This window comes from Pagrus major, chromosome 5, assembly GCF_040436345.1.
Source record: "Pagrus major chromosome 5, Pma_NU_1.0".
NCBI classification, from domain to species: Eukaryota; Metazoa; Chordata; class Actinopteri; order Spariformes; family Sparidae; genus Pagrus; species Pagrus major.
This window is the reverse complement of record NC_133219.1, coordinates 9,191,530-9,204,643: the sequence shown is the minus strand read 5'-3', so window position 1 is coordinate 9,204,643 and position 13,114 is coordinate 9,191,530. Positions and strand designations below refer to the sequence as shown.

Below are 13,114 nucleotides of genomic sequence, written 5' to 3'. Positions count from 1 at the left end.
CACAGATAACAGTATCTGCACCAGATGTATGACGTACCTGAACATGACGACATTGAAATTCATACTGAATATTGAATAATGAGTAGATGATCATTTTTCATATTTTACGTCCTGAATACATCCTGCTGGGGGCTGATCCAAAAGCACACAGATTATTAAATAGTATTAATGAGAGACTGGCCATATCAAAACACAGGAAAGTAGCCATATACAGTATGTGATTGTCTGTATTTAATGACGACTTCCTCCCAAAGAACAATGGGTAAAAGCAGTGACAATGAGCTGCATAGTTTCCTGTTAATGTAATTTCCTGAATTGCATGTGTGTCAAGTGTAAAAAAAAAAAGAAAGAAACAGAAGTCCATCTTAGGCCTTTGTAATTCCACTCAGAGTGAAGGCAACCTTCTGACTGAATTCATTCAAAAAGCTTACAATCTGCCCGCTTTGATGTTTTTTGTCAGGCCCCTCATACGTGATGAGTATGAGGAATGTTTAAAACTAACCCTTTTAAAAATTACAATGAGAAGAAGGTTTACTCTTCAGTCAGCATGGGTCGGATGAGTATTTCATCACGAACCTGGTGAGATCTGCCTGACTTGCAAGATTAACACATTTCTAATCCCTGACAACGACAGAGAAGGTTCCCCCGCCATCCAGGAGAGGACGATCATTTCTGCATTCGACTGAAAATTGAAGTCCAGGTGAGAGAAAGGAAATTATTTTTTAACCCTTCCTTTCTGAGTTCTGATGAGAGTACACGGAAACAAAAATGAAACATCTTCATCGTATATTCAAAAGTCTCGCATAGCTTTTTTAATTCACTCTGAGATTCTGTACAGCCACATTCACGCAAACACACACACACTTGCACACACGCACACAGAACATTCGAAAGCATACATGAGCACACGCAAACAATTACGTGAAGCGAACATAAGGGTGAAATGTTTTCCACAGATTAAATGCATATAGCTGTACTTTGGGAATGGACCGTCTTGCATTCCATTTCATGCTATAGTTGATATGCATAGAAAAATCACAACTAAAACAGTAAAGCTTTCATTTGACATCCAAAATCAACATCACATGCCAATTTCAGAGATATCTTGTACATTTTTTGTGAAATGAATAAAATAAGTGAGTATCTTACGTTTGAAAATGACAATAAAAAAACCTGCCTTATTATTTTTTTTACCATTTCACAGCAAACTCTCACAATGCTACGGAGGCAGAAGTACCAGTTTAGGGTCCTGGATGCCTTCCTGATTTTACGTCTTAAATTATATAATTATTATAATCAAGAGACCATTAAAACATAACCCGATCATTTAAGAGTCCATTAAGGTCATGCATAGAAGTTCACATGTAAGTACAGGTTACACTGTGGTTTCACTTTTCCACAAACCACTCTTCATTCCAACGGAGCTCTGTGATTGGTCCGTGCCACTCATGTCCTGCTCCAGCTCGAGCACTGACTTTTTCAGGGTGCCGTTTGGCGCAGCGGCCCCTGGCACAGTGGTGGTGACGCTGTTCAAAGGGTACGAGCAGCGCTTAGTGTCTCGCTCCGCAGCTGCTGCCAGTTTCAAATTGTCTTTGCTGGCACATCGTCTCTGAGCGCCGTGCATGGCCGCTCTGCTGGCCATGGTGGGCAGCAGGGGGAAGGGCTTGCGGCTCCCGCTGCTGCCCCCGTCACTTCCCTCTGAGGGGCTGGTTGCCACCGACTCTCCAATGCGCTTCCCATTGGTAAGCGGGCTGGCTTGGTTCTCTGAAAGGCTGTGGTGGATGCTGCCGTTCTCACTCGTGGCCTGTTTGTAAACGGCATGTGAAGCACTGAGGTTTTCAGAACCAGGGGGTCCTAAAGCTCCCAGGCTGCCCCCACCTCCAGCAGTCCTTAGAGCTTTGAGACGATAGTGGCCTCTGCCCTCACCTCGATGGTGATACTGACTGCTTCCTTGTTTAGTTCTGCTACTCACCTTTCTTCTCTGGGGATGCACTGGGGCTGCAGAGTTATTGGTGGGCAGAATATTGTTTGTTGGCTTGGTGATGTTGTCAGTACTGGTGCTGGTGTTGTTGCTTGCAGGGGCACGTGAAGTGTTGTTCGAATTTTCTTGTGCCACCTGCAGCAGGTTGGTGAGCTTGCATGGCCCGGGGCCCACGCTGCTGATTCCACTTGGCGTGGATGAAGAGCGAGCTGATGAGGAGTTATACGAGTCACCAGGTGGATGGCAGTTGATGAAAAGTTGTGATCCCTGCTCAGAGGTCTGCACCCCGCTCCCTGTAGTGCAGGTGTGTGTGTATGTGGACATGGGATGGGAGCGGCGGTAGCCTGGGCAACAAGACAGCCATGAAGCCTGCACATCCAGACGGCGGAAGCAGTGGTGCACCACCAGAAACACACCCAAAACAATAGCGGCCATCCCATAGAGACAGCTAAACAACAAGCTAGTGTGCCCTGTCAGCCACATCGCCATGGCTCCACAACACCACAACACCACAAACAGGAAGTGGGTTGCCACCAGCACCAAGAACTGTGTCTTCAGTGAATACTGGTCCTCTGGCACCACAACAGGGTTTATAGGCCCCACCACTGAGTCTGTGGAGAGGAGGCTGGTGCTTCCTGCCAGTGCAGGCTGGCTCTCAGTCACAGGAGATGACAGGGTGGTTCCGGTGCATTCTTTGGCCTGACGATGCCTCAGGCGAAACACAGTACACAGGAAATAGATCCAGGTCACCAGCACCACGAGGCCAGCCGGGACAAAGAAAGACCCCAGACTGGGGCGCCAAACCAGCCAGCAGCTGCAAGAGGCAGAAAATAAGTCAGAAAGGTCAGTGCACAACAAGGACATGTCTGTGCATTCAGCATCTCCCACAGAATTATGCACTTCAGCACCAAACAAAATAACACAAAGTCAAGAGTGAAAAAAGTCAAAGATGAAAAGGGAAGTACTCACTAAGGGCTGTTGTCTCCGTAATTGTTGACATTGACAGCTGCGGTGATCCCACAAATGATAAGAGGGACTCCTCCAGCTATCAAATAGAACCTTGAACAAAAGTGACAAAACACATCAAACACGAGGTCCTGGCAGCAGTTTGAGAGATAAAGAGCAGTTCTTGTACGACCTTTGGCTGCGATGATGTTTTTAAAGTGTGCATGTCCGTGTCATTTTCTTTTTGTATTTTTATGTTTCTCTGACCCTCTATAATCTGAACGGAGCTGTGTGATCCTTCACTCCCTTAGTGGGCAGACTGACACAAGGGTCAGTAAAGGCTCCAGAAGTCTGTGATTTATTGCTGTATGATCCCATGTGGCCGAGTGGGCTACAAAGGGGCCAGTGAGGTCAGTGTATGATGGCAGCTTCAGGATCACGGGGGCAGGGGGAGGAGAAATAGAAGGGAATATTTGGAAAGACAGTGCACCCCCCCGAATCACCCTGCTCTGATTTATTTCGACCCCCTCTGCTTCTGTTATGTTGGTTTCATAGATTCCTCCCCTCCCCCACTCTGAGTTCATATTGACTTATAGCTTTTTTGTGCCTTACAGCGGCACTCTGTTATGTCCATCCAAGGTTTCCTTACAAACAGAGGGACTTTGGTTCGTGAACACAATGACCCACTTTGATGGGCCACAGTCTGGGTGGCCGTGCACCAGAACTCCTGCATCTGTCTAAAAACATAAATCGCACTGATAGCAAACAACGATCTCATAGTACAGGAAGAAGGTTGAGGTGAGGCTCGCTCGCTGACCTGAGCATAGGTCGCTGAGTAGGTGGAGCAGGAGACTCTCCGTCCGGCTGCCGTGGCATTCTCCACACGGCCTCTTTGTAGATGACCCTGGCGCTGACTCCGATCCACAGCAGGGTGGACAGCGAGGAGTAGTGCAGGACGATGCCCACCTGCCACATGATACAGTCAGATAAGATGCCGAGCTTGCACGTGACCAATCAAAATGAGGAGACTGTGTTAAATCAGGACTTACTGCTTGACAAACCACCGGGTAGCTGGTCAAGCTTATCCCTCCTGCATAGATGGCTGATGTCATGGCGATGTGGAAGCAGGTATTAAGTAATGTGTGCCAGCTTTTTCTTGATATGTAAATAGAACTGTAGGGGCAGAGAATACATTCATGAGGAGATAAAACAAATAACAAACAGCAGTGAGAAGTCTGTTTATGCACACACACACTGCAGTACCTGTGGTGGAGTATGTGTGTGATGATGATGGTGAAAAGGCAGAGGAGGAGCACTGCAGTGCAGGCATAGACCACAGGGTGGAGCACCCTCACAGAGATGGGTGCTGAGTTGGGGAAGTCAGGCACCTCCTAGAGAGAAATCACACACACAAATGAAAGTCTCATTCAGCCCGGTGGACCTGGATGAATGACAAAAGCTGAAGGCTGTCTTACCTGCAGCACAGCATAGTTGCTAAGCAGAGAGCAGCGCATCGTGGACGTGCTGCTGTCACTGTGGACCAGCTGACAGCCTTCCTGACTCCAGCTTCCCTGTCTCTCCAGTGCCTTCAGGCTCCACTGGGCTGCCACAGCATCAGAACCAGGGGACAAGTGGCGCAGGGAAACCCAGATAGGTTCCGAGTGGTTCCACATGCTGCAGCCGTCTGCCAAAGAAAGGAGGTATATTACCGATACAAAACTGTAGTGATGACTGGAACGTTTATTGTATATTGAAGTGAAAAACATGATTATGCCTGAATTGTTGAATAAGTCATTTTGTGATGTCTATTCTTCTTTTTCTGAGCCTGACTCATGTTCTTTCATACTGAGTTTTTACAATTCTCTGGGTGACTCAATAACCCTCACGACTGGGACTCACTGTGCCCTCTTTGTGGGTGGAAAGACTTAAATGATTACAAAAATTGTCATTGTTTGATCCTCACAGGGAAAAGAATGAAAAAAGTCCCAGGATGCTCACCTAGGCCAACAAAGATGACAGGTGTGTTGACGCTACGTCGGCGAGAGTGTTCCCCAGTGTTGCTTGAGTTCCCAGCCAGAGGGAAAAAGCTGCCGGTTCTGAAAGCTACAAACTGCAGCTTGCAGTCTGCAGGAGCATCAGGAGGAAAGAGAGTAGCTGGGAGAGTCACGGAGGCCATGGCTACTGAATTCTAGAGAAAAAACAAACAAATACAAAGTAAAGTACATGTTGATTACTGTGAATAGAGGGACAATAGGTTACTGATTGCACAGTCTGTAATAGACCCATTGAGGGCTGCTCATGCCTCACCTTTAAGGGAAAATTGTTGAGGGAGGTGTTGTGGGAGCCGGTGCTGCAGCGAAAACGAAGCTGCTGCTCATTAGTGGACTCTGCCATTTCCATCCCCTGGCTGACCGGCGAGACCTCACGACGCTGATATGCGGTGCAGGTTATGCCCGTGAAATGGGCAGGTCGGATTAAGTGGGCCTCCATCACAATGTTCCTGGACACCTGTACGTATCCAGAAATAGAAACGATAAAGATTGTTGCAATATGATGTCATTTGTTCATCAGTCGCCCAGTGTTTACATTTAAACACACAGTGTGCAATTTATGCTGCTCAATCAAAACAACTCAAGACATAAATATTAATATTATTATATTTAATATAGCTGTATTTTAATTTTACATTTGAATTACTTTAATTTATCTGTCTAATATCTACCATAGTTACAATGTTGTTGGATTTACACAGAATGTATTTTACATTTCAAGTATCTTCATTGATCTATCAAACTATAATCTAAAAGTTTTTAATGGCTTTCTACTGGCCTATTATGGGACTGCATTGTCTTTATCAGTATATGTCATTATGGTCCTGTCACTTCAGTTTAATTTTATTTTAGTTTTATGTGTTTTCTGGGATTTCATGGTGTCGTTTGCTCTGTCTCCCTCCTCTTTTCTTTCGCTCCTCACCAGCCTGATTTTCCCACCACACCCGTCTTGCATCGGTCTAATTAGCCTTGCAATGTCTCCAGTGTGCTCTCTAGCCTATCAGCTCCTTCCCTGCTCTCTTGGCTCCTCCGGTCATTCCCCTTCCCTGTGTTTCTCCGCCTCATTCCACCTGCACCTCATCCCCTCATTAGTTAAGTTTGTTTTTAAGTCCAGTCTTTAGTTCAGTTTTTCTCAAGTCATCTGTTGTGTAACTGATGCCTGTTCCTGTGATTCATCCTGGAATTGACGTGCTTGGCTGTAGTCTCCTGCATTTTGGGTCCACCTTATCATGACACTGTACTGTATCTCTTTTTGTTTTTTCTTTTCTCTGTTTTGTATTTGTCTTGATCCTTGAGTATAAATAAAGATTAAATAAATAAATAAATTAATAAGGTGTGCTAAGTGTTGTTTTCTGAACATACATTCCATGTTTTGTAATATTATGATATGATATTACTCCCTAATTTCATATACATGTAATTCCTGTTCATCAAAATCAACTATAAGTATATAAGTGGGATTCTCTAAAAGCTCTACTCACCCTCTAAAGAAAAGACATGATGATGAGATATGAAAAAAAACAAAACAACAAAATGAAAGCATACCATGGAGAAGTCCTGAGCATGACTGTGTAGCTGAGGCCAGGCCAACGTCTCTAGAGAGTAGACTATTAAGCTGCAGGCTCTCTTTTCTCTCTGGGCAAGAGTGAGTATCTGGTCGTCCACCTGCATCAGGTTACTCCCCATCTCCACCAACACCTCTGACAACTGAAAGAAAACCCCCAGACATTTTACAGTGAAAGGATAGTTACACCAGGAGACAGCATTATAAGCTCTTAAAAATGCACATCAATCTTTCTCACCTCCCGCAGCTGTCTGACATATTCCATGAACTTCTCCATCAGCTGTGCCACATACAACACATCCACAGAGTCGGTGAAGCCTGCAGCCTCCAGGGTGTACGTGCGCACCTGATGTGCCAGGGTGACAGCATTGGACGCATTGATGGGCCTCTGTAAAGCAGGAGCGAAAACATGAAAGTAAATCTACTGAACAGGAACCGTATGTTGTAGTAAACCTTTCTCTGACAGCAGTACTGACCAGGATGAAGGTATGCAGGACACGGGTGATGCCATTGGTGTAGTGACAGTCTGAATAATCACCTTCCTTCCACTTTCCATAACTGTCACACTGTCGGGAAGCTTTTTTCTGCTCAATACCTCCTTCCACAGACAGGGAGGTGTAACGCAGCTGCAGGCAGTACTGATGTGAGGTGATGCCTGCCAGAGTTCTGGGCCACCTGGGGATTAAAACCGGAGAAGAATGAGAAAGCCGAATCGTAAGTTATACTATAAAAATCATTGCAGCTATAACTAACCTGAACTCCCCACGGTTGTTGACAACTTTATCCTCTGGACAGAAGGAGGCACTGTTCTCCAGCACCAGTATTTCAACACTGCGAGACGTATTACCCCGCCCAGTAGAAACCACACACTCCCACTCTCCCCTGGCCTCCACATGTACGTTGAATAGTATCAGCTCACTGGATAAAGAGGGTAGAGACTTCTCATTATGACACACTGCCACCGCAAATTGCAATGAATGTCACAACTTGTTAAATATTCTTTTTAAAGTTCATCAACTGAAGGCAAGAATAAAGTATATATTCATAGACGGCATCTTCAGAGGGCAGTCAGATTGTGACTTAAGTTTCTGTACCTGGTGATGAAGGTGCAGTCATGCAGCACACTGTTCTCCAGCTGGACACCCATCTCTGGGTCGGAGGTCACCAGCTGACCATTGTGACGCCAGTGTAAGGTGGTGATCTTGTCCACCAAGGCGGCGGTGCAGTGGAAGGGCAGCCGGTCACCTTTGAAGACCACCTGACGCTGGGACGGCAGCAGCGACAGGGTGTGCAGCTCCAGAGGGCCGTCTGAGCAACACGGTGGGAAAGGATGCAGATGTGACCGTCAAGACATCACTTTGAATTATTTCTGCTGCTCTCTCATTACCAAACCTCAGCTAAATGTTTCCACAGAAGCTATTATGAGTCTGCTGTTCTAGAGCAGATTGGATGCAGGCAGCGGCAATTCGTAAATAAAACCCACAGGATTAGTTGTCAACACATCTCACTGATACTTTTAGAAATATGTCCCTGCTGAGCTGCTCGGATGCATCTCTTTCCACCCTTTTGGTCTGCTAATTCTTAGAAATTCTGGGATGAGCTTGAGCACTGTTATGATGCACTGTCATTGTCATCCCCAAGTCAGTGTTCTCTGCAACAAAGCGGTGAACCGCCTCATTCATATGTCTCATTCTAGCCAGGCTCTCACCACAGCTCAGCTGGCTTTCCCTCAGTCCACGCAGGGGCTTTCCCTTCAGGCTCCTGGGGTAGGCACACAGGGTTTCGTCCCCCAACCGGGCCGAGCTGCCGCGGAAGAAGCCCGGGACCCAACGCAACCCACAGTCACATGTCAGGTAGTCTGAGTTGAAGTTTCTGGAGAGAGAAGTGTGAGAAGGTTTTCACTTTTCACTCTGCATGGCTCAGATACAGCGATATCTCTAGTTGCTCATTATAGGATCAACATATCATAGATATACATGACAAAAAATATTTAAAGGCTTGATGTGTATTTGTTAAAGGGTAATCGCCCTTAATCAAAGCTCTTGCAGAGTACTACTGCATATGTCTGATATATATTCTCCAGTGATGTCACTCAGTGGTGAAGCTGAATTGTGGGTAATGTAAGCGCAATCTTATCTTATCTTAACACTGTTGGACTTTTTATTGAAAATCTAAAAAGAAATGACAAGATCGATACAGCAGAACCACTTTTTTATTCCACGTATTCTTCTTCCTTTTCTAAACCTGGCACCTACATAATCCATAATGCTACTTTGCCACTGAGTGACATCACCGGAGGAAATTTATCAGATAACATGGTTAAAATGACCAATGTCAAGTGTATCACATGTATGTAAAGGCTGGTGATTTGCTGTCATACTCAAGCTAACCTCAAGTATTGGAAAAACCAAAATATTAATCCCAATGTTGAATTACAGCCGCCCCTACACTCTATCTGTCACATGTTAAAGATGGATTGTATTCACTCTGCAATTAATTGCCTGTTGTCAATACTAATGCAAGAACTGGCAGTGCTGCATGAAGAAGCAAGCGTTTGTTCACATTTGAAATGTTTGCAGAGAAGATTATCTTCTGATTTATGGCAGCATTAGCTCAAATATGTTTTTCATCTGCAAATAAGACCGAGATAAAAAAATATACAAATCAAAATAAATACATGCCAAATAAATCTCCATTGTTTATTTGAGATTTTCTGCAGTCATTCTACAACACAGTGAGCAAAATAAATATAAACTGAAAGAATAAATGTTATCTTTATCTGTGATATTTACTGTTTTATTCAGATATGGAGTGATTTGCTGTGAGAGTGAATGTGTTGGAGTGCCGACAGTGTCTCATACTCACACTAGCTTGAGGGACGGCAGCTCCTGAAACACCCCTGGATCCAAGGTTGATATGATGTTGCCAGAGAGGTTCCTAACAGAAGTTATAAGTTAACTCAACAACTTCTCCTACAACTCATAAAGTACAATATTATTAATGTTTAGTTCATTAGTTCATCTGTCGCTTACAGTTTAGTGAGATTGGTCAATCCCTGGAACATGTCGGCAGTCAGGCAGCCAATGCGGTTGTTGGAAAGGTCGCTGAAAGTGTAAAAAGACAAAGGAATGTTACTCGTCTCAGTCACTCAGCCATAGATTGTAATATCTCGACTCTTGGTATACTCATGTTGTTTTTGTGATATCAGGTCAAACACTACATACTCAGCATACAAGTAAAACCAAGCAGAACCCTTCCAGGTCCCATTTATGATTAAATAAATAGTGATAAAAGGTTTGTCTTCTTGCCTCTGGTATTGTTTAACTAGAGGGCTTAGAAAGTTTACCATCTAAATAAACATGCCCACAGTCCCTGCCACTTTCCCTTATCTCTTCTCCGTGGGACCCAATGAAGGTTTATCACCAATGGGGTAAAAGCAGGGCCCCTGTTCTCCCGTCCACCTCTGAGTGTGATGTATAGCCACAGCCAGAGAGGGATCTGCTCTGTTGCACCTCTGACACTACCCAACAGAGAGCTGTCCAGAGCATGTGTTTATCTCCCCCTGTTTGTTTTGAGAAGCCCCAGACCTTGCAGGGAAAACACAAGTAGGGGGAGGAGGGAAGGGGAGTCACGCGGCGCAGCACAGACGATCAGCTCCGACCCACGCCGCAACCAGACCTCGGTGTCCAAAAGCACAGTGACTGAGCAGCGAGTGGCTGCAAACAGCCGCCTTGTCACATCCAATGCCGTGTGAGGAGGCCCTGAGGTTTCCACAGTGGTGGATTGGGGCACCAGGCATGACATTGCATGGCCCCCACAAGGATCAGCGGTAACACTTGGTTAAGGACGCCTTAACCAAGTGTTACTGCCTCAATATAACGCATGAGCAGCCAAAACAGAATCGGCTTAAGATAGACTCGAGGGGACATGTGGGCCTGTGTCTTTCCACAACTACTGTGAAGTTGGCAAGCGATGCTGCTTATATCGAGTCCTTTATTTGTCTCATACCAAACAAGTGAATACAGAATTTCCATGCCTGCATTTATGATTTCCTTTAATATGTTTGCTGCTCTGAACCAAATGGAATGTGGATCATGTTAATGTCTACTTACAGTTTCCGAAGCTCAGACAGGCCTTGGAAGGCTCCAGGCATGATGGTGCTGATCAAGTTGTGCTTGAGGTCCCTGGGGAGAGAGAAAACATTAGGTCAATGAGAGAATGCATGCAGGGATGATGTTGTTTTGTTGTCTAAGACCAATAGATCTAAAGTTTGAGAAACGCGTTTGTTTGTTTCTTCTTGCCGAGAGTTAGTTTTCTGTCTGTATAGTAGGTTGTAGCTGGGGCCAGGAGCTTAGCTTCGCAAAAAGACAGGAAACAAGGAAAAACTGCTAGCCTGGCTCTGTCTTAAGCACTGACTGCATAAAACATGGACGTAATCTCCATGAAACTTATAGGTTTCTAAAGAGCCATTGTGAAGGTCAGTGTGGTGGCTCCTGCTACCAGCACCTCTAAAGCTTTGTGAATAACATGATACATCTCATTCGTTACTTTTACAGTGGGTTGTTCAGCCAAGACACCAGGATATGTTAGCAGTTAATGTTTCTTCAAACCACAGATATGTCCAAGATTGACATTTGTAGCAAACGTGGCATATCACGTTCCCATTATATGCTTATTAGCTAACTTTCGCATTGGGATGCGGAGATGGTGGTTAAGTTATTACAGCTATCAAGGCTGACAAAGACCCAACTGCAGTTTGAGTCAGATATGCAGATATTTCCATGCGTTTTTGTGGTGACCAACACCGGCTATTTCTCACGCGAAGTCGGACCATCTCCATCTGTGATCGTGGCCACCAAAACAGGTACTTTAAGCCAAACCGTGGTATTTTTCTAACCTTAACCAAGTGTTTTTTGTGCCTAAACAAAACCAGAGCATAGGCACTGCATTGTGACAAGAGAGAAATAGAAAATTCAACCTAAACAAACGTAAATTTGCAACATAAAGAAACATTGAAAGTTGAATCAATCTTATTCTCGCAGAAGTAAAGAGAATAAGCACATTTCCCAAAATGTGGAACTGCTCCTTTAATTTCAAAATGAAGAGGAGTGGAGACACATTTCCTAAAACTGGCTCCTCCACTGGGACACAGCAGGGTATTTCTGCACACAGATAGGAAATCTTATCCCATCAGCCAACTGGGCTTGAGTTTAGCAAGATGCAGACACTTGACCAAATAAAACATTAGCGGAATCTAAAATTGCTAGCAAGCTTTTTCTGCTAGTTTCAAAATGACTCCCCCCGTGATAAACTTACAAACCATAAATATTAATCCCCTTAACTGCCTTTGAGGATGTCATTTCATTCTCTCCGCTGCACTTTTCTCCACCCTCTTCCCATTCCGTACCCACGCCCATGTGTTTAACTCTTCAGCCAGATGCCCCTCTCCATCAGCTAACCTGCCTTAGATTTTGAATACAAGAAGTTTTTTATTGGCCAGGTGGGAATAGCGAGGTTAAAGCAGGTCAGAAGACGGATGGTTATCGGCAGGACAAGGCCGATGTGCATTGTAATGTGATCCATGTTCCTCCAGCATGAATAATGTCTGCTCCCATCGGACCAGTCACAGAGGAGGATTTCCTAACAGGAGCTCAAAAGCATCACTGCTGTGGCTGCATTTTTGTCTGTTTCACTTTTGCCCAAGATGCCGCTGTGGTAGGCAAGACCTCAGGGGATTTTCTGCTCCTTTCTTTCCACAAAGATTATCTGTCAGGGCTGTTCTTGACCGCGCTGCCTCACACCATGTTCAACCTCAGGCATCTCCTAACCATTGTCTTGTCTGCTTTCCAGGAGATGAGCTATTTTGATCAAACTAGAGCAGGAAAATTGTTTCAGAAAATGGCTTGCCGTAGAGAATTAGATTGTGCGGTGTGGCAGGGATAGAGTCAGAGATCAGGGGTTCTGCTGTTGGTCCAAGCTCTGGCTAGGCCATCGCTCATATCTGGATTATAGACGGGAGACAGGTTATAATGATGGAGCAAAAGCTGTCTGGCCTGGGACCAAAAAGCTGAGGTCTGTTGTGTTTGTCTCAGAGCAGACAGCCTTGGACGGCTCAGCCCAGCTCTTTGAGAGCGTGCCAGCTTGTCAGGCAGAAAACTTTGCAACAACTTAACAACTTTCTAAAAAGGTGGAGACGTTTCCACCTCCATGATTCTGACCAAGAAGTTACAAAAATCATCTTGGTGCTGGTGTGTTTGACAGAGACCAAGAATACTCTCCATTGTCTGTGTGTGGCCTTACAATGCATGTGGTAATCTGTGTGTGCCTGTATGTCCTGCTCTGAATGTACATGTGTTTCTGTGTGTCAGTAGCTGTATAGGATTTGTTGACCAGGGCGGGGGGAGAACAATACTGCAGTTTCCAGTGTGTGTCCCGGGGCTCATTAGTGCAGCGATAAAAGACGAGGCACTGCCCACTATTTCCTCTCTCTGATGACTGTCTCTCCCTCCCTGTCTGTCCTTTTCACACTCAGGGATTTGCTGTGTAACACTGACCTCCATGTATACGCACTCA

At 45.1% G+C, this 13,114-nt stretch overlaps 1 protein-coding gene across 1 annotated transcript in view; it reads right to left on the bottom strand.

Moving 5' to 3' along the window:
- Window positions 1-784: 784 nt before the first annotated feature.
- The window catches only part of adgra2 (adhesion G protein-coupled receptor A2), a 43,599-nt gene continuing 31,269 nt past the window's right edge, over window positions 785-13,114 (bottom strand). Inside the window, exons 3-19 of the mRNA XM_073467293.1 lie at window positions 10,654-10,725; window positions 9,574-9,645; window positions 9,407-9,478; window positions 8,250-8,413; window positions 7,636-7,849; window positions 7,295-7,459; window positions 7,018-7,216; window positions 6,780-6,929; window positions 6,523-6,684; window positions 5,234-5,434; window positions 4,925-5,114; window positions 4,402-4,610; window positions 4,190-4,317; window positions 3,976-4,099; window positions 3,744-3,892; window positions 2,951-3,040; window positions 785-2,795 (exon numbers count right to left, since the gene is read on the bottom strand). Coding sequence (XP_073323394.1) covers window positions 1,376-2,795; window positions 2,951-3,040; window positions 3,744-3,892; window positions 3,976-4,099; window positions 4,190-4,317; window positions 4,402-4,610; window positions 4,925-5,114; window positions 5,234-5,434; window positions 6,523-6,684; window positions 6,780-6,929; window positions 7,018-7,216; window positions 7,295-7,459; window positions 7,636-7,849; window positions 8,250-8,413; window positions 9,407-9,478; window positions 9,574-9,645; window positions 10,654-10,725 — 3,781 coding nt within the window. The 3' untranslated portion in view covers window positions 785-1,375. The remainder of the gene's footprint in view (window positions 2,796-2,950; window positions 3,041-3,743; window positions 3,893-3,975; window positions 4,100-4,189; window positions 4,318-4,401; window positions 4,611-4,924; window positions 5,115-5,233; window positions 5,435-6,522; window positions 6,685-6,779; window positions 6,930-7,017; window positions 7,217-7,294; window positions 7,460-7,635; window positions 7,850-8,249; window positions 8,414-9,406; window positions 9,479-9,573; window positions 9,646-10,653; window positions 10,726-13,114) is intronic.